The sequence below is a fragment of the Harpia harpyja genome, chromosome W (genome assembly GCF_026419915.1).
Source record: "Harpia harpyja isolate bHarHar1 chromosome W, bHarHar1 primary haplotype, whole genome shotgun sequence".
NCBI lineage: Eukaryota > Metazoa > Chordata > Aves > Accipitriformes > Accipitridae > Harpia > Harpia harpyja.
In genome coordinates this window covers 516,923-536,304 of record NC_068968.1, presented here as the reverse complement: position 1 = coordinate 536,304, position 19,382 = coordinate 516,923, and the positions used below count along the sequence as shown (strand labels likewise).

At 44.0% G+C, this 19,382-nt stretch overlaps 1 protein-coding gene across 4 annotated transcripts in view; it reads left to right on the top strand.

The window, feature by feature from the left end:
- The first annotated feature begins 14,601 nt into the window (after positions 1 to 14,601).
- The window catches only part of LOC128136098 (NAD kinase 2, mitochondrial-like), a 53,823-nt gene continuing 49,042 nt past the window's right edge, over positions 14,602 to 19,382 (top strand). For 3 of the 4 annotated variants that reach the window (XR_008233254.1, XR_008233255.1, XM_052775212.1), the window contains exon 1: positions 14,602 to 15,055. Coding sequence is in view for 1 of the 4 variants with exons in the window: in XM_052775212.1 (XP_052631172.1) it covers positions 14,693 to 15,055 (363 nt within the window). In the remaining 3 variants the exon portion in view is untranslated. The remainder of the gene's footprint in view (positions 15,056 to 19,382) is intronic. The other variant, XM_052775213.1, reaches the window with a different exon arrangement.

Here is a 19,382-nt window from a genome sequence, read left to right as displayed (position 1 = left end):
TAATGAGAAATAAAACTAAATCTCAGAACACCTTTCCTCCACCCCTCCCTTCTTCCCGGGCACAACTTCACTCCCGGATTCTCTACCAACCCCCCAGCGGCACAGGGGGATGGGGATGGGGTTTACGATCAGTTCATCACACGTTATTTTCTGCCGCTTCATCCTCCTCAGGGGCAGGACTCATCACACACTCTTCCCCTGCTCCAGCGTGGGGTCCCACCCACGGGAGACAGTCCTCCACGAACTTCTCCAACGTGGGTCCTTCCCACGGGCTGCAGTTCTTCACGAACTGCTCCAGCATGGGTCCTTTCCACGCTGTGCAGTCCTTCAGGCACAGACTGCTCCAGCGTGGGCCCCCCACGGGGTCACAAGTCCTGCCAGAAAACCTGCTCCGTGGGCTCCTCTCTCCACAGATCCGCAGGTCCTGCCAGGAGCCTGCTCCAGCGCGGGGTTCCCACGGGGTCACAGCCTCCTTCGGGAACCCACCTGCTCCGGCGTGGGGTCCTCCACGGGCTGCAGGTGGATATCTGCTCCACCGTGGACCTCCATGGACTGCAGGGGGACAGCCTGCCTCACCATGGTCTTCACCACGGGCTGCAGGGGAATCTCTGCTCCGGCGCCTGGAGCATCTCCTCACCCTCCTTCTTCACTGACCTTGGTGTCCGCAGGGTTGTTTCTCTTACATGTTCTCACTCCTCTCTCTGGCGGCCGAATACCGCCGTCCCAACTTTTTTTCCTTCTTAAAAATGTTATCACAGAGGCGTTACCACTATCGCTGATTGGCTCGGCCTTGGCCGGCAGCGGGTCCGTCTTAGAGCCGGCTGGTATGGGCTCTCTCGAACACAGGGGAAGCTTCCAGCAGCTTCTTACAGAAGCCACCCCTGTAACCCCCCCCCGCTACCAAAACCTTGCCACACAAAGCCAATACATCTGTGTTTTCTATTCATTCTGTCAACAGATAGAGAAAATATGTCTGTAGTCATTCTGCTGCAACTCTCTGCTGCTTTGTATCTTGTTGGTTAGCAAATATTATTTCCTTGTCATCCTCAGAGCTGAAAAAATGTTCTGAAATATTTGAAGTCCTTTTAATTAATTCTCAACCTTAAAAGCTGCATCACACCTGAAGAGTCAAATTACAATTTAATCTTCCCATTTGAATGTATGTATGAAGTTGGAAGAATTCTCAATACCCCGTCAAGATTAGCATCCACATGAGCTGAACTAGTATCTGGATTATGCTGAATCTTAAATAGCCTGCCAAAATTAGCACTTGTCTGACATTGATTTAGCATCTGGATGACAGTAAGCTTAAGTGGGACTGGTTTTTTGTTTTCAGGAAAAGTGAAGTGCTTCACAATAGAGCATCTGTCTCAAATAGTGAAGCACTGGGATCCTCTTTGACTTCTCAGCCTGCTGATAACAAAATGTTCTTTCCATGACTAGCTGTACATTGTGTCCTTTTCTATCAGCCTCACTCCTGACCACAACAATATTTGCATCACTGACCTTCATATTTCATTGCTGCAACTCATACTCAGGAACAAAGCTCCATGTTATAAAAACTTCAGCAGTTGTAAAACACAAAAGCCCTATGTATTTAGTAACAGGTCATGGTGATAACTTTGCCCTGGAGTTCAGCTGGTTATGCACTGAATGCAGAGTTTGATTTCAAAGTCTGTCCTGATAATCAAAGCCTTCCATTAAATAGGATTTAAGCACCTGAGTGTCATGATATCCTTCTAAATCCTACTACCTCTAAATTCTACTACAGCTGTAAAATCCTTGGCAAATGAAGGAGCAGTTCCAGAGCAGGCGCAACAGAACTTTTGCAGACATAGGATTTAAACTTTGTAATTTGCTCCCACAGTATAAGGAACAAAGCTTATTATCAGTCACAAATAAACAAACTCCCTTTTGATCTGCCTTTTCTCAAGATCATTACATATATACATAAGTATATGCACAAACACACACATTTAAACATGAAGCTACATCTAAAAGCTGAGGAGGAAAAGAGATGTTTAACTATTTTGAAGAGTTTGGATACTGTGGTAATAGAGGACATGTAAATACATAAATGTGCAGACATTTATGCTATGAATTTTTACTCTTGAAATCCTAATACTTTATTTATTCTGTTTAGTCTCATTACACTAAAATTGATTGTTTCTCGAGACTAAAGGTATGCTAATATGTAATATATTAACTTGGTTTTGAAAATGTAAAGTTTGTCATTTTATGACAGATGGAGCAACAATTTCTATGCCCAAACAATAAACAATTTTCTTACAGCTTTAATTTCCGTCTAACTAGTTGTCTGATTTTGTGTCCTAGTTAGAGCTTCCTACAGACAGTTCCTTCCATGCTGCAGTATTTTGAGCCTGTTTTCCTAATGAAACAAAGTTTAAACAATTGAGTACTCCGTCCATCTATCTGTCAGACCAACTTTGAGCCCAATGTTCAGTTTCAGAAAAAATTGATGGAAGGTAGAAAGCGTAAAGACAATTTAAGTTCTTCATGAAAATTGGCAGTTGTTGAGTGACAGAACTCAGAGGAAGGTATCCTTTGAGGAAAAAGCTTCAGGGTAAGCTTGGTATTTTCTGTGGGGCTGAGTGGCACTTTCCTGGTTCTGAACAAGCTGCAGCATTTGCTGGGAGGGAGGAGCGAGGAAAACCATGGAAGGATGGATACCTGGGATTATTGTGGCCTGAAGAGTGGTGTAGGGATGTGACCCAAATCCATATGAAACTATACATCACTAATTTTGCTGTTTATGGAGCAATCTGTTCTGTGTTTTTTCAGATGAATGTTTTTTATTTATTTACAGAACATGGCTTCTGCATACAAAATATCTAATAAATCCCAGTGATTAATTTATATACATAAGGGATACAGAGCTGGAAGCTCTTAGGTATTAGTACAGGAATAATTTTCAAAAGGAGGGAAAACTAACAATTCATAATTAAGGATACATATGCACATATCTGCCACTAAGATTATGAGTTTCTGGCAAAATTTACTTGGATAGGATAGCTAAATGGCTTATTTTATGTTCTGGAGGTGTTCACAACAAAAAACTTTGTATCTCTTCCTAAATCTTGTCACTCAGTTTTTTATGTCATGATCTTTAGTGACCTCTGAATTAGTTTTGGCAAACTGTATGAAGTTAAGAGTTTGGTAATGTCTCTATTGAATGAATGAATACAGGGAAAACATTTAGCACATTTGCAGTAGCTTTCAATGCTACTTACAGTCTGTACAAAATGGACAGGGAGGGAAAGAGCATCCTCTTTTCCCTAAATGGGAATTTAACACTGGAGCATGCTGGCAGGAAAATATAGAAAAAAACCCATACATTGCCTGTTCTACAGCAGTTGTCTTGTTACCAAAAAAGCCGGTCAAAGAAACTCTCTAAGACTCGATTTTGGAGTTTTAGAAAGCAGGCATTCTTTATTGCAGCGCTGGGTGCACGGGGGATCGCTCCACCTATCATGCACACCGTTACCTACAGCAAGCAAAATTTATATTATTCCAGTCATACATATTCATATTATCATTTACATAGTGTCCACCCTTTGATCACGCGCAGTGTGGGTCATCTCTTTCTCCTAGTTAGCTGGCCTTGGCAAGTTTTAATTACAAAAACTCAGCAGAACTCAAAGCTTATCATCAGGGCCCAAGGCACATCAGGCCCGAGGCCTCCTGTCTGTTGGCGCCTCCAGCAGCGCATACCATTGACAAAGCTCAAGGTTTTTCTTATCTAATTAGTACATACCAAAATTTTGAAGTTTTCAAGCAAGCAAAAGTTCGTCACTACAGCGATACAGTAAAATTTTTCCTTCTCATGCCTTTATTCAAGGCATCAACCCCCCCCTTTTATTGAGACTTTGGACTTACAAATCCAAAGCCTCAATACCCAAACTTAATTTTCATGTACATTCGACTACAACAGCTACAGCATTGAATCATTACACAGGCTAAGATGCATACACAGATTACAATTATTGCAATAATGAATAGATTTTTCAACCAAGTCCAATTAGGTAGCCATGAGGTAAGTTTGTGCCATAACTCCTCAAATCCCCAGGACGTATTGTCCTTTGTAACTTGATGTAAGATTTTTGTTTGTTTCCAAATCTCTGCTAGATCAGTAGAAATTCTGCCACTTTGATCTACATATGTACAGCAGCTCGTATTAACAGTTGTACAAACACCTCCTTGTGAAGCCAGTAGTAAGTTAAGAGCCATTCGATTTTGCATCACTACATGAGACAAACTAGATATTTCAATTTGTAATGCCTGTATGGCATCAGTGGTTCTGTTTTCAATGTCCTCTATTACAGCTGATATATTTACTATTGCCTTTTCCAATTCACTAACTCCAAGCCAAGGGATCCAGAGAGGCTTGGCCACCATGCATTGTCTGGATGTCCCTTACCATTTTGTGGATTGTTAAATAATGATACATTTATTGGCAGTGGCACTCCTATCAAGGGTAGGACTTGGCTTTGTCCGGAGGTTGGCATTTGGGTACAAATCCAACAATAACTTTTGCAGAGTATTCAAGTTATATTCTGTGTTAAGATTAAATGGAAGTTCAGATCCCAAGATGATATCTGGCACACTTGACTCATTGCTACCATAATTGTTACAGACAAAACATGAAAATCAGTCATAACTTTTTCAATTTCAGTTTAAGGGGAGACTTTTGTTCAACTGTCCATGAGGTTGGAGCCCTCTTAATCCTGGAGTAATGAATCCATGGGCCTTTCCCTTGGACCTTGACAGCTGTATAAGTAGTCAGGAGTACCTGGAATGGTCCCTTCCACTTCTCAGTCAGCGGCTCTGAATTCCACGACTTGATGTAGACCCAGTCTCCAGGTTCAAATGGATGGGCTGGTGTATCCAGTTCCAAGGGCCTGCTTGTTGTCACGTACTTCCGCAATTCCTGTAAAGTCTTTCCCAAGGACATTAAGTAATTATTCAAGTCCATTGCCCCTTTAATGTGGATTGTTCCTGGTATATGTGGGGCCTGGTAAGGCCTTCCATAAAGTAACTCATAAGGGCTCAAACTGGTTTTACCACGAGGTTGTATTCTGATTCTTAACAGTGCTAAAGGTAGCGCTTGTATCCAAGTCATTGATGTTTCCTGACATATTTTTCCAATCTGCAATTTAAGTGTATAGTTCATTCTTTCTACCTTTCCACTTGACTGTGGCCTATAAGGAGTATGGAGATCCCATGTTATGGCTGAGTTTTTACTCAATTGTTTTATAACTTCAGCAACAAAATGTGGTCCTCTGTCTGAGGACATTCCTAAAGGAACACCGAACCTCGGGATAATTTCTTTTAACAAGATCTTAGTTACTTCTCTGGCTTTATTGGTGTGACAGGGAAAAGCTTCTGGCCATCCGGTAAAAGTATCAACTAGAACAAGGATGTATCTATATCCCCCTTTTCTAGGTAGTTCTGTAAAATCAATTTGCCAATAGTCTCCTGGGGAATTTCCTCCTTTTGTAACCCCCAAAATCAATTTATTGCTAGTATTTGGGTTATTTTTACAACAAATTTCACATTTTCCCATGATGGATCGGATAATTTCTGTCATTGCTCAGCTTATAACTATCTTTTGAAGATGTTTTACTAAATTTTCAGTTCCCCAATGTACTTTATTATGCTCTCGTTTAGCAATTTCTCTCATTAATGAGGGTGGGATCACTATTTGTCCTGTGGGTGTAACAGCCCACCCATCTGTTTGTTCCTGTGCCTGTAAGGCTTTTATTAATTTAACATTTTTACTATCATATTTAGGTGGTATTTCTGGTAAAGTTATTTCTTTTTCTGGTAATAATGCCATGATGTCTGTTTCTGCAGCCTCTTTGGCAGCTTCATCTGCCAATTGATTACCTATTTCTGGTGGGGTTTTTCCTGTTTGGTGGGCTTTGCAATGCATTATGGCTATCGCCGTCGGTTTTTGAATACTCTCTAATAGTTCTTGTATTTGTGCAGCATGCTTGATTTCAGTTCCTTGTGCTGATAGTAGTCCTCTCTCTTTCCAGATGGCTCCATGGGCGTGTACAACTCCAAAAGCATACTTAGAATCTGTCCAAATATTAACCTTTTTCCCTTCGCTCAGTTCCAATGCTCGGGTTAAGGCTATTAGTTCTGCCTTTTGGGCTGATGTTTTGGGAGATAAGGCTTGTGCCTCTATTATGCCATCTAAGGTTGTCACAGCGTATCCTGACGGTCTCTTCCCATCACAAACAAAACTGCTGCTGTCAGTATATAACTCCCAGTCTGGATTTTCTAACGGAACATCTTTAAGATCCGGATGGCTAGCATATATTTTCTCTACAGTTTGTAAGCAATCATGTTCTGGTGAGCTCTCCACTTGATCAGTGGAGAAGAACACTGCAGGATTTACAACTAAAGCGGTCTTGAGATTGATGTCATCTTGTTCTAGTAGTACCATTTGGTATTTCAGCATACGGCTGGGGGACAACCAATGCCCCCCTTTTTGTTCCAAAACCGTGGCTACCATATGTGGTACATACACAGTAATTTCCTGAGTTTCTGTTGCAATTAAGATGTCATCTACATATTGTAATACAGTTCTGTGGACACATATTCAGCTAACAGTCGCAAGAGCATTCCAGATGCCTTTAGAAGACCTTGAACAGAATAAACAAGAAGACAGAAAAAGAAAGATACCAATTAGAAGAACACAGGTGCGCATTCCACGATAAAGGGAACTTGGCACAAAGAACCTCAATTCGGCAGTTTATCTTGACCAATTAGACTGAGAGAAGTTTCGCATGTTTTAGTTAGTATAACCAATTATGTCTTATGTTTATGCGTGTGTACAGTGTTGATATAACCAATCATTAAGTGTAACTAGGCGCGTGGAAAACGCGTGAATAATGTGTGTAACCAATAGTAAAATAGCTAAACGCATGTACGGATGTAACCAATGTATAAAAATGATGTCTGATGCTCTAGTAAAGGGTCTTCAACTATGATCATATTGATCTGTCGTTGAGTCCATTATTATGCTCCCGCACAGTTCCTTGTCCATTTTCTTTTCTCCAAATCTCTAATTCCTTCGCCAGCTGATTTCCAAAAATAGTTGGGCTATTCTTGAAGCCTTGTGGTAGAACTGTCCAAGTATATTGTGTCTTTCGCCCTGTTTCAGGATTTTCCCACTCAAAAGCAAAAAGCTCCTGACTTTTAGAGTCCAAAGGGATGCAGAAAAAGGCATCTTTCAGATCTAAAACCGTAAACCAGCTTTGTTCACTGGTGAGGGTAGTTAGTAATGTATACGGGTTTGTGACTACTGGATGTATATCTTGTACTATCTGATTTATTGCTCTAAGATTCTGGACTAAACAGTAATCTTTTCCGTTAGCTTTCTTTACTGGTAAGATAGGTGTATTGTATTTTGGCTCACATTCTACCAGCAACTTACATTTCAAGAATTTTTGAACTATTGGTACCAAGCCAGTTCTCGCTTCTAATTTCAAAGGGTATTGTTTAATTCTTACCGGTGACGATCCTGGTTTTAGATCAATTCTTACTGGTTCCGCTCTCTTAGACCTTCCTGGAACTTCTCCTGCCCAAGCGATGGGAATCACTGCATCTTCTATTTCTCGAGGTATCTTGTCCCTTTTGGGATTTGTATCCTGTAACAACAAGGCTATGGCTTCGACATATTTAGATTCTGGGATTAAAATTTCAACTTCCCCATTCTTGAATCTGATTTCAGCTTCTACCTTTTCAAGTAAATCTCTACCCAATAAAGTTTTCGGAGAATTTGGCAAATAGAAAAACTGGTGAGTAACCCATTGTTTTCCAAGTTTAAATTTCAGGGATTTGAAAAATGGCCAGGTCTCATGAGTCCCTGTCACACCAATGACATTTACGCTTTTGTTATTTAAATTTCCTTCTAGTGTATTTAAGACCGAATATGTAGCCCCAGTGTCGACTAAAAATTCTATTTCCTCATCTCCCAGCTTAGCTATAACCAGGGGTCCCACTGGGGGAGATATTCCTCCGGTCCCTATCAGTCCTCTCTCACTGCTTACTTCAAACACTTCTCTCAGCACAGCCACAAACACACTTGATTCCTTTTTCTTTTAACATTCCTAATCCTTATCTCACTTGTAAATTCCTTGCAAAAGCGGCTGCCAGTAAATCAGCCTCTTGTTGCTTTGCTCCTCTTTTTTTTTTCCTCTGCTCAGTTTTCTGCTTTTCTTCATGCTCATCGTATACAAACACAGCAACACTCAAATTATTTCTCTAAATCGGGGCCGTTTGACCCACAAGGACACTAATTGCGAGTGCATCATTAAAATTTTGTTAGCAGAGCTTGTCTGAGTCTCCAAAAAATCACTGGGATGCTCGTCAGGTCTCTGCCTGCATTCTTGCACTTTTAGTCCAATTTACCAATTTACTCTTGTTCTCCACATGCCCTAATGGCTTCTATTAAATTTCAGAGCTCTGTCTGACAAACGGCTCAGTCTCCTACATTGTTTTAGTCCCAGTTTTGATTTTTTATTTTTTTTCCTAGCCTGTTGTGCTAGTTCTGCTCAGGGAAATTTAACTCACCCTTCTCCTTTTCCAAAGCTAAAACGAGGGGATCACTAGGTGCAAGATTTATACCGCATTCCTTTTGCCACTCCGGATGTCTCCTCAAAGTAAAGAACATATCCGCATACAACACTTCATCCCACTTTCCTTCTCTCCTCAAGAATAACATTAATTATAATAAGGTGTTATAATTTAACGTACCATTCATAGGCCACTTTCCCCATCATCCAATTTATACAGTTGCCAGCATTGATTACAATACTTAATCAAATTTTCCCTTGTCGGGACCCCACCCATATTAAATATGAATAACAGAACAATTAAATGATCCAAGCAAACAAAACAAATCTGTATTTCCAATAACCAAGTTCCGATAACCAGGCACAATTATATCATTCACAACCACAGCAGTATTACCAGTCCAACTGGCCGGGGACTCTAACCCTGTACAATCACAACAGTATTACTGGTTGGGGGGACTCTAACCCCAAGCAAGCTTATTACCGGTCCAGCCGGCCGGCCGGGGACTCTAACCCCGTAGATACTCTAGAGCCGGGGACTCTAACCCGGTAGTCAGGGGACTCTAACCCCCGCAGGCACCTAGTCCAACCTCTGCGGGCTTTAGGAGCCCTCTCTCTGATGAGGCAGACAGTCCAGGGACTCTAACCCCAGACAGTCAGGGGACTCTAACCCCAAGGGAAAAGAAAGAATGCCTTCTCACCTTTCCAGGGGACTTGCCTTGAAATCTTTGGGTCCGGGGATCAGAGGTTCTCCCCGAGAAATCCTCGGTGCCGGCTGGAGGTCCAGAGATCCCACGGAGCCGTCGATGTTCAAAGGCAGGGTCCCATCTGGGGTGCCAAATTGTTACCAAAAAAAGCTGGTCAAAGAAACTCTCTAAGACTCGATTTTGGAGTTTTAGAAAGCAGGCATTCTTTATTGCAGCGCTGGGTGCACGGGGGATCGCTCCACCTATCGTGCACACCGTTACCTACAGCAAGCAAAATTTATATTATTCCAGTCATACATATTCATATTATCATTTACATAGTGTCCACCCTTTGATCACGCGCAGTGTGGGTCATCTCTTTCTCCTAGTTAGCTGGCCTTGGCAAGTTTTAATTACAAAAACCCAGCAGAACTCAAAGCTTATCATCAGGGCCCAAGGCACATCAGGCCCGAGGCCTCCTGTCTGTTGGCGCCTCCAGCAGCGCATACCATTGACAAAGCTCAAGGTTTTTCTTATCTAATTAGTACATACCAAAATTTTGAAGTTTTCAAGCAAGCAAAAGTTCGTCACTACAGCAATACAGTAAAATTTTCCTTCTCCTGCTTTTGTTCAAGGCATCAGTCTCTCTAAAAAGTGGAATTCAGATTCCAGAGTCATCTTTCAGAAACACTAAATGTGTGCAGCTGTTTGAGCATTTTCAAATTGCTTCTGAAATGTTGAAGTCAGTTGTGTTAGATGGTGTAGTTTGCTTTGCATAAACAAAGACTGGGAAGAAAAGTAGAATAGTACATTTCTGTTAATTAAGACACATTCTAATGAAAGTGTAGACATGAAAGCTTGCCCCTTCTCATTGGTTTTGTGTGAAAAAAAATCAATAATTTGTATTCATAAGAATAACTGCATTTATTTTGTTTTTTCTGAAGAATCCTCCTCTATTTTGGAATTTATGAAGCAAATTATATGACCCAACTATGTAATCACTGATGAGGGTACATACGTTGCAAGCAAAATGCAAACACACATGGATAGAATCTGGGATCAGAAATTAAATCAGAATATACCTGCTAATGTATTCATGTACCTGCCTTGTAAGATTTTGATGTCTTGAACAAGTGACGTGTTCTCTAAGTGTTAGTCTGGAGTTTTCCTCTGAATAATCAGAATTAACAGCTGTGGTCAGCTGGGCTCAAAATTTGAGGACTCAGTTTTGTGAAACGTTACCATGATGGTCTGTTTACCTCCTCCTCTGTGAATGCAACTAACACTGATAGCATTATAATTTTCAACACAAAGATAGCACTATCATTTTCAGCTATCAGTAGTACTTAGGAGCATATAAAGAAAATCTAGAGAATGTAAATGATTGGATTAGCTAATTATATAACTAGTTATTAATTAAATAACCACAAGAGGTCATTACAGACTTTAATAAGGAGTAGAAATGAGCAGTTGTCCTAGATTGTAACTGCACTAGAAGCAATATATAAATTCTTTTGGATGAAAAAAAGCTACATTTGGAGAACAACCTATGTAAAACTGCTGGTACAGTCGTGCATTACCAGTTTTGCAGCTAGTGTAACAACTTAGGAATAATTTAGTTTTTACATAGACATTTTTCCAGTTACATTGTTTTTGTAACACAGAATAGATAATTTTATTATATAGGGTATTTTGTAAGTCCATTACATAATTTGAAGAGTGTAAAGCTAAGGATGCCTGGTTTTCTATGGATTTGTCTTGAAATTTACCTCATGTATTGTACTAAAATGGGTATTACTCCTAAGCATTTTCCTTGCTGCAGGCAGTACTGAGGTGTCCATTTCCATAAGGAATTTTTAAGTATTCTGTGCCCCAAACAAATTTTGTTGTGGTCAGCCAAGGGTTTAAAAAATTATTAAAGTGGGAATTCACCCCTGCTCCATACTCGTATCCTATAAGAATACCAGGCTAAAATGTCTATGCTTATTATGAACTAATCTGTCCATTAATGCACTGGGTGTATTGCTCTGAAGTCATTGAAGATGGGGCATGAACACGTGTCATATGTCACAAATTGTAAATATATTTCAAAATAAGCAAAGTGTCATTTGACAGATACTTGTGTCTTGTTCCTGTGTATCGGGTATACATTCAAATCAAAAGGTGCAGTAAGGGAGAGGTTAAGTAGTGTCTATTGAACATTTTGTAAGTAGGTCCATCTACAGAGTAAGGTGTAAACTGTGAGTAACATTCCACAAACTCTATTTTATGTGTTATGGAAAGTTTAAACCTTTTTCCACATACAGAATGGGGTGTCAGATGATCTGTGTACCCTTCAGCTAGTCTGTCAGACTTCCTTTTGGGAACCCTGGATGAATCACTTCATGTTCTGTGCCTCAGCTCTGCTTCCAGAACATTAAGATATCATATACTGTTTTGAATTTACATTTTAAAATATATATTTTCATATTTTATGCTTATAATGCTTGCTGTGGGCATTAATCCAAAATACCATAACATGATAATCGCATGGCCTCAGGGTAAAATACTGCTCCATATTCAAGCTTGCCTTAGAGGTTGAAGATGATTTGTTTTTCAAAGATCAAAACAGTTCAATATAAATAAGTAATGTCTGAAGCACAGAATCCTAGAGGAGCAGCTCAACGGTCAAATAAGTTATAAAAGAGATACCATTCAGAACAGAGCTGTAAATTTTCAAAACCTCTTATATCCCTTTTGGTCTCCAGGATCTTGTATTATCTACTGCTTTGTACAATCCAAAAATTAATGGTTATACTGAATGAGGCATTTTCTGTTTAGCAAGGGAATTAGTTATGTTTAATTACTTTCCTGGTAATCTGGTTTGTGGTAGTTTCCTTCAAGGCTAAGTTAATCAGTAGATAAAAAAATCCTCCTACCTGTCAGTAAAGACTGGATGGAGCTTTTGTGCTGTTATACAAGAGTAAGGAAGGGCTGAATGGCTTTAGCTAGTCTGATTTCCTAAGACTCGTATTTAGCAAAGCACTGCAGAAGAGTGCTGCACTGACAGGTAAAAAGCTGCTGCTTCAATCTTTCCCCACAGTGAGAAGCTGTAACTTCCCCCAGGGAAAGAACAGGCACAAAGTGAGTAATTAGAAAAACGTGCATAAATGAAGCATTCAGTGTAGAAGTACTGTGTGTGAAAGATAACACCTGAAAAGGCAGTTATTAATACTGATTGTGATGGGTTAACCCTGGCTGGATGCCAGGTGCCCACCAGAGCTGTTCTATCACTCCCCCTCCTTCTCAGCTGGACAGGGGAGAGAAAATATAACAAAGAGCTTGTGGGTCGAGATAAGGACAGGAGAGATCACTCACCAATTACCATCACAGGCAAAACAGACTCAGTTTGGGGAAAATTAACTCAATTTATTACAAATCAACCAGAGTAGGGTAATGAGAAATAAAACCAAATCTCAGAACACCTTCCCTCCACCCCTCCCTTCTTCCCAGGCACAACTTCACTCCCGGATTCTCTACCAACCCCCCAGCGGCACAGGGGGACGGGGATGGGGTTTACGGTCAGTTCATCACACGTTATTTTCTGCCGCTTCATCCTCCTCAGGGGGAGGACTCATCACACTCTTCCCCTGCTCCAGCGTGGGGTCCCACCCACGGGAGACAGTCCTCCACGAACTTCTCCAACGTGGGTCCTTCCCACGGGCTGCAGTTCTTCACGAACTGCTCCAGCATGGGTCCTTTCCACGCTGTGCAGTCCTTCAGGCACAGACTGCTCCAGCGTGGGCCCCCCACGGGGTCACAAGTCCTGCCAGAAAACCTGCTCCGTGGGCTCCTCTCTCCACAGATCCGCAGGTCCTGCCAGGAGCCTGCTCCAGCACGGGGTTCCCACGGGGTCACAGCCTCCTTCGGGAACCCACCTGCTCCGGCGTGGGGTCCTCCACGGGCTGCAGGTGGAGATCTGCTCCACCGTGGACCTCCATGGACTGCAGGGGGACAGCCTGCCTCACCATGGTCTTCACCACAGGCTGCAGGGGAATCTCTGCTCCAGCGCCTGGAGCATCTCCTCCCCCTCCTTCCTCACTGACCCTGGTGTCCGCAGGGTTGTTTCTCTTACATGTTCTCACTCCTCTCTCCGGCTGCCGAATACCGCCGTCCCAACTTTTTTCCTTCTTAAAAATGTTATCACAGAGGCGCTACCACTATCGCTGATTGGCTCGGCCTTGGCCGGCGGCGGGTCCGTCTTAGAGCCGGCTGGTATGGGCTCTCTCGAACACAGGGGAAGCTTCCAGCAGCTTCTTACAGAAGCCACCCCTGTAACCCCCCCCGCTACCAAAACCTTGCCACACAAAACCAATACACTGATATAAAAAAACCCCAAACAACCAACAGTATTTCCAGAGAGCTTGCTTACAATATTAAAAAGTAGCTTAGGATCTATTATTTCATTTTTTCCCCTGGACTTGCAAAATGCAGACTTGTCCTGCTCACATGCATTCACAGCGCTGCTGCACAGGTCTTTTCCCAAGCCTGCTGCTTTCACCATATTGCCTTTTTCTTTGCTTCCTCAGACATTGTAATAAATGTAATAAAGACCAGAATAGTCATGAATAAGAGGTGGACCTTTCAAACTACATGTTTCTCATCAGATCCTCACATGATGCAGTATTTAGTCCTTTTTAAATAAAGGACCTGTTGTGTTTTTCTAACTTTCCAAATCCTTCTCCTCAGACATTTAACATTGAAGCAAGCCAGCTTCCCAGCAAGGCACCTCACTGAGGTCCACCTCAGGATTTCCAGAGTCTGCTTAATACCAAGTCCTGTCTCCATGAGTTAAAACAGAGGATGCAACTGGCTTTGTTTTACAAACTGTTAGCACAGAAAAGAGCTGCACGGAAGACCATGAGGAAGGGATACAGGAGGTGTCCCTTTGAGGCAGGGGAGCCAAAGCAGCCCAGCTGAGAGGACCCAGCCCCTCACAACGGCCGTTAGCACCAGGTGCGCGCAATCCACCCGCCAAACCCGCGAGGAGGTAGAGCCGGGGGCATAGAAAGATGGCGGGGGGAAGACGCTGTGCGCCAGTTGCACGCGCAGTCCATGCTCCCAAAGCACTAGAAGGCAAGCACTCGCTACACACTCTCCCCTCCTTCCCTTCCTCGGGCCGGCTCGGTTGGTCGGGAAGGACGCATGTGCACACTGCACCAGGCCCAGCTCAGAAGCGCTCCCCGCCACTCCCGCGAAGGGTAGACGCGTTGCGGCGTTCTTCGGCATTGGTGGGGGTAGCGCCTGCGCGCGGGGAGGGGCGGGGTGTTGCGGCACGACCGCGTCACGTGTGCTGAGTGGGAGCAGCCGTTGTGCGTGCTGGCTGCAGGCTCCTGCCCTGGGGGAGAGCGAGCTCGGGCGATGTCCTCTTTCCGGGGCTTTTTCTACGGCTACTTCTGCTTTGTCAGCCGGGTGGTAGCCCGCTGTTCCTCGCTGCTCTGCCAGCGGGCGGTGGGGGCTTCCTCTGCCCTGCCGGGGCTGCCGCTGCTCGGTGGCGCTCGCCGGCGTCTCCTCGTCTCCTGCGGCCTGAGCCCCGCTGCCCGCTGTGCGGTGGTGGGGCCTGGGCCGTGCGTGCCGCGGCGACGGGGCTGCGGTAGGCTCGAGGCGGCGGGTGGCGGATTCTGGCCGGCGCGGGTAGCGGTGGTGGTGAAGACGACGCGGTACGAGTTCGAGCAGCAGCGGTACCGCTACGCTGGGCTCTCCGAGGAGGACCTTAAGCAGCTGGTGAGCGGTGGGAGGGGACGGTGGTCCCAGCCTCCCCGGGCGCTACCGCTGGGGTCGCGGTGGGGCTGGGCTGTGGGGACGTGTCCGGGCGCGGGGAGGTTTGAGGAGTTACGAAGGCGATGCCCAGGCCCTGGAGGGGCCTGCTGGGCCGTGTGCGTGGGGAAGGGGTGTCCGGAGTAGGCCCGAGGCTTCCCCTTGTTTTGGTGCGTGGGGCGGCGCCGTGGGCCGAGGGTGCGGCCGCTCTCCCCGCGGTCGGCCGTTGCCGGGAGGTTGTGTCCATCTCGCCGCCTCCCGAGGCCCTTAAGCCCGTCTCTGTGAGGTGGTGAGCGGCGCTGCTCGCTGCGGTAGGCTAGGAGAGGGGTTATGAGCTTAACCTCCCTTTATTCATCTACTGCAAATTGCTGAGGTATTTGTGTAGTAAGCGTGTTTGGGTTTTATTCCCGGAGTAATTCCAGTAGTGTTCAGCAAGCTACAATTTTTTTTTTTGTAAAGTGTAATATAAAGACTATATTTAGGGAAGTGCATGCTGAGGAAAACACTATGTTGTGAAAATCCCCTCTGAGGCTTAGAGAGGACTTGTTCTCGTTTCTTCCTGCTCCTTTGCTCTGTATCCTTGTCTTGCTTCCTCACTTCATCCTTCAGGTTTTTTTTTGAACTCCTCTAGCTAAACAGCTAAATCTCTCATTCACATCTGTCTGTCTTGCCTTTTTATCTGGTCTTTAAGAAACATTCAGTACAAAAACAGTGGCTATTATGTTAATGAAGGTATACTAAGGAAAGCAGGTATCTTTAAGAGTTGATATGTGTACCCAGTGTCTTGTGTCTTCATCTCCACCAAGCTCAGTGACCCTGTCCTGTCTTATGTGTACCCTGTGACTGTCTCCTTTCAGTGCTCTGTGTCATCTGCCACTGGTGGGCTAAAGGACGGTACCTGCTGGAGTTACTTTGGTTGTCAGCAGTCTGTGCAGACCAGGTCATGAGCTCATACTACTGTCTTAATTCTGAATAAGACCATTAATTTGGGTCTGTCTAGTCTTTGGTCTCCTACAATGGGAAATGTTAGACCTCTGTTCACTTACTGCATTTGGAGTAAACTTTCAAATGCACTTATGTAGCAGGGACAAATGATATAGTGGTTGTGGTGGGTTGACCCTGGCTGGATGCAAGGTACTCACTAAAGATGCTCTATCACTCCCCCTCCTCAACTGGACAGGTGTTGTGGTTTAACCTCAGCCAGCAACTAAGCACCATGCAGCCACTCACTTCCACCCCCCACCCAGTGGGATGGGGGAGAAAATAGGGGGGGAAAAAAAAAACCCCAAAAAACCTCATGGGTTGAGACAAGAACAGTTTAATAGAACAGAAGAAACTAAAAATGATAACAGCAATAATAAAATGACAATAATAATAAAAGAATTGGAATATACAAAACAAGTGATGCACAATGCAATTGCTTGTCACTTGCTGACCGATAACCAGTTAGTTCCTGAGCGGTGATCCCCCCCTGCCCAGGCCAACTCCCCTTAATTTATATACTAGGCATGACATCACATGGTATGGAATACCCCTTTGGCCAGTTTGGGTCAGCTGTCCTGGCTGTGTCCCATCCCAACTTCTTGTGCCCCTCCAGCCTTCTCGCTGGCTGGGCATGAGAAGCTGAAAAATCCTTGACTTTAGTCTAAACACTACTTAGCAACAACTGAAACCATTGGCGTGTTATCAACATTCTTCTCGTACTGAATCGAAACCATAGCACTATACCAGCTACTAGAAAGAAAATTAACCCTATCCCAGCTGAAACTGGGACAACAGGGGAGAGAAAATATAATGAAAGGCTCATGGGTCGAGATAAGGACAGGGAGAGATCATTCACCAATTACTGTCATGGGCAAAACAGACTTGACTTGGGGAAAATTAGTTTAATTTATTACCAATCAAATCAGAGTAGGGTAATGAAAAATAAAACCAATTCTTAAAACACCTTCCCTCCACCCCTCCCTTCTTCCCAGGCACGACTTCACTCCTGAATTCTCTACCTCCTCCCCCTGAGCAGCACAGGGGGATGGGGAATGTGGGTTGCAGTCAGTTCATCACATGTTGTCTCTGCTGCTCCTTCCTCCTTAGGGGGAGGACTCCTCACACTCTTCCCCTGCTCCAGCGTGGCATCCCTCCCACGGGAGACAGTTCTCCATGAACTTCTCCAACATGAGTTCTTCCCACAGGCTACAGTTCTTCACGAACTGCTCCAGCATGGGTCCCTTCCACCAGGTGCAGTCCTTCAGGAACAGACTGCTCCAGTGCAAGTCCCCCGTGGGGTCACAAGTCCTGCCATCAAACCTGCTCCAGCATGGGCTCCTCTCTCCACAGGTCCTGCTAGAAGCCTGCTCCAGTGTGGGCTTCCCATGGGGGTGCTCTGGCGTGGGGTCCTCCATGGAGCTGCAGGTGGATATCTGCTCCACCATGGACCTCCATGGGCTGCAGGGGGACAGCCTGCCTCACCATGGTCTTCACCATGAGCTGCAGGGCAGTCTGCTCTGGTGCCTGGAGCACCTCCTCCCCCTCCTTCTTCACTGACCTTGGTGTCTGCTTAGTTGTTTCACATATTCTCACTCCTCTCTTCTCACTGCTGCTCCTGTTGCGCAGTTCCCCCCCAGCTTCTTAAATAAGTTATCACAGAGGCACTACTGCTGTTGCTGATTGGCTTGGCCTTGGCCAGCTGCGGGGTCTGTCTTAGAGCCAGTTGGCATTGGCTGTATTGTACATAGGGGAAGCTTCTAGCAGCTTCTCACAGAAGCCACCCCTGTAGTCCTTGCTATCAAAACCTTGCCACACAAACCCAATACACTTGTATAGCCTTCCTTTGTAAAGAACTAGGTTAAAAAGTACAGTATCTAAAGTAAGATAGTTCTTCTGTTTTTCCTGTATACTTCAGTTGGTCATCCATCTCGTATGGAATTCCTGTCCAAACATTTTTACATGTTTTGTAAAGCTCTCTAATCAAATTTCATATGATATCAAGTTTAATGTGGAAACTTCACCTTGTGTTCTTATTCTTACCTACAATGTAGGTTCCTGTTGCCAAAATGTCCCTGTACTTCCTTTCATATGGTAGTTATGGAAAAGCAATGTCTCTTTCAGCTCATCTGTAAGACTGCTTTTCTGTCTCTGTTTAAGCTTCTATTGAGGAAGCATTTCTTGGTGTTAAGTATAGAGAGTCAGGTTGTCCTCAGTGCACAGCTAAAACCAAGAAAACCAAAATGGCCTGTTTGTTCACCTTTCCTTAACTGCTTGTGTACAGGCAAGACTGGAATAGTGAATTGGTTAGTGAGTGTTGAACATCCCTAAAGGTGCTCTCCATTGGATGTAGTGATAGCTGCAGTTTCTCTTCTCACACAAATGAATGTTTTGCAGGATTGGTAACTTGTATCAGTCTGAAGATGTGTTTAAAAAAAAAAACAAAACAAACAAACCACCACCACCACCTGTAAATGCACAGTGTCTGATTGTAGTAGTTGCAGAAGCACCTTAGAGTTTGTCCTTTTGGAGAAACTTGCAGGTATAAGAAGTTAATTCTCCATTTTTTTTTTTTATTCTAGAAAACTGGTGCTTTTTTAAATCTAGCTTTCCTCTCAAAATACCTCTACGTGAGGAGTTGCAGCAATAAAACTCATAGGCTTTGTCTACCTGGCAACGCTAACTTGCCTAACTGTGTTTAGCAATATTGTTAGGTTCTTGCTGCGTGGGTGGGAAAACAGAGATTTGTGCAATAACACACTGAAAAGCTCTTCTGAAATTATATATTTGAAATAGGAAATAAGAGAGTCAGTGCAGTAAGGAGAATTTCTGTTTTTCACATTTTTTTAGCTGACCTGTAAAAAATTTCTGTATTTACATTTTGCTATGGCTCTGGTCTCAATTTTTTTTCCCTCAAACTCTGAGCTAACGGCATTCTCAGTAAATATGTTAGATGAAGGTTCAGGAGACTCTTACCCTCTCTACTGTAGACAGAGATCACTTCTTCAGCAGAGTGCTGCAAAGTGTCCTTCCCTCTCTGTGTCGTATCCTTTGCGGGCAGCTTGGGATCGTGATGTTTTTTGCTTCCTGAGGTTAGTGGCACTCTGTGTTCCCTGTGTCCCTGCTTCTCCTGGGGAGGCTTGAGAAGCTGGTCCCAAGACTACTGGTCTCTGAGGAACAGACCAGACACTGTCCTTGGATGTGCAGCGAGTCCCTACTGCTGCTACCCAGGGTGATGCTCAATTTATCCTGAAGGTCATGATTTGAAGCAGTCATGAATCTGGTGTGGGAGCTCAGTCATGCAGAACAGCCA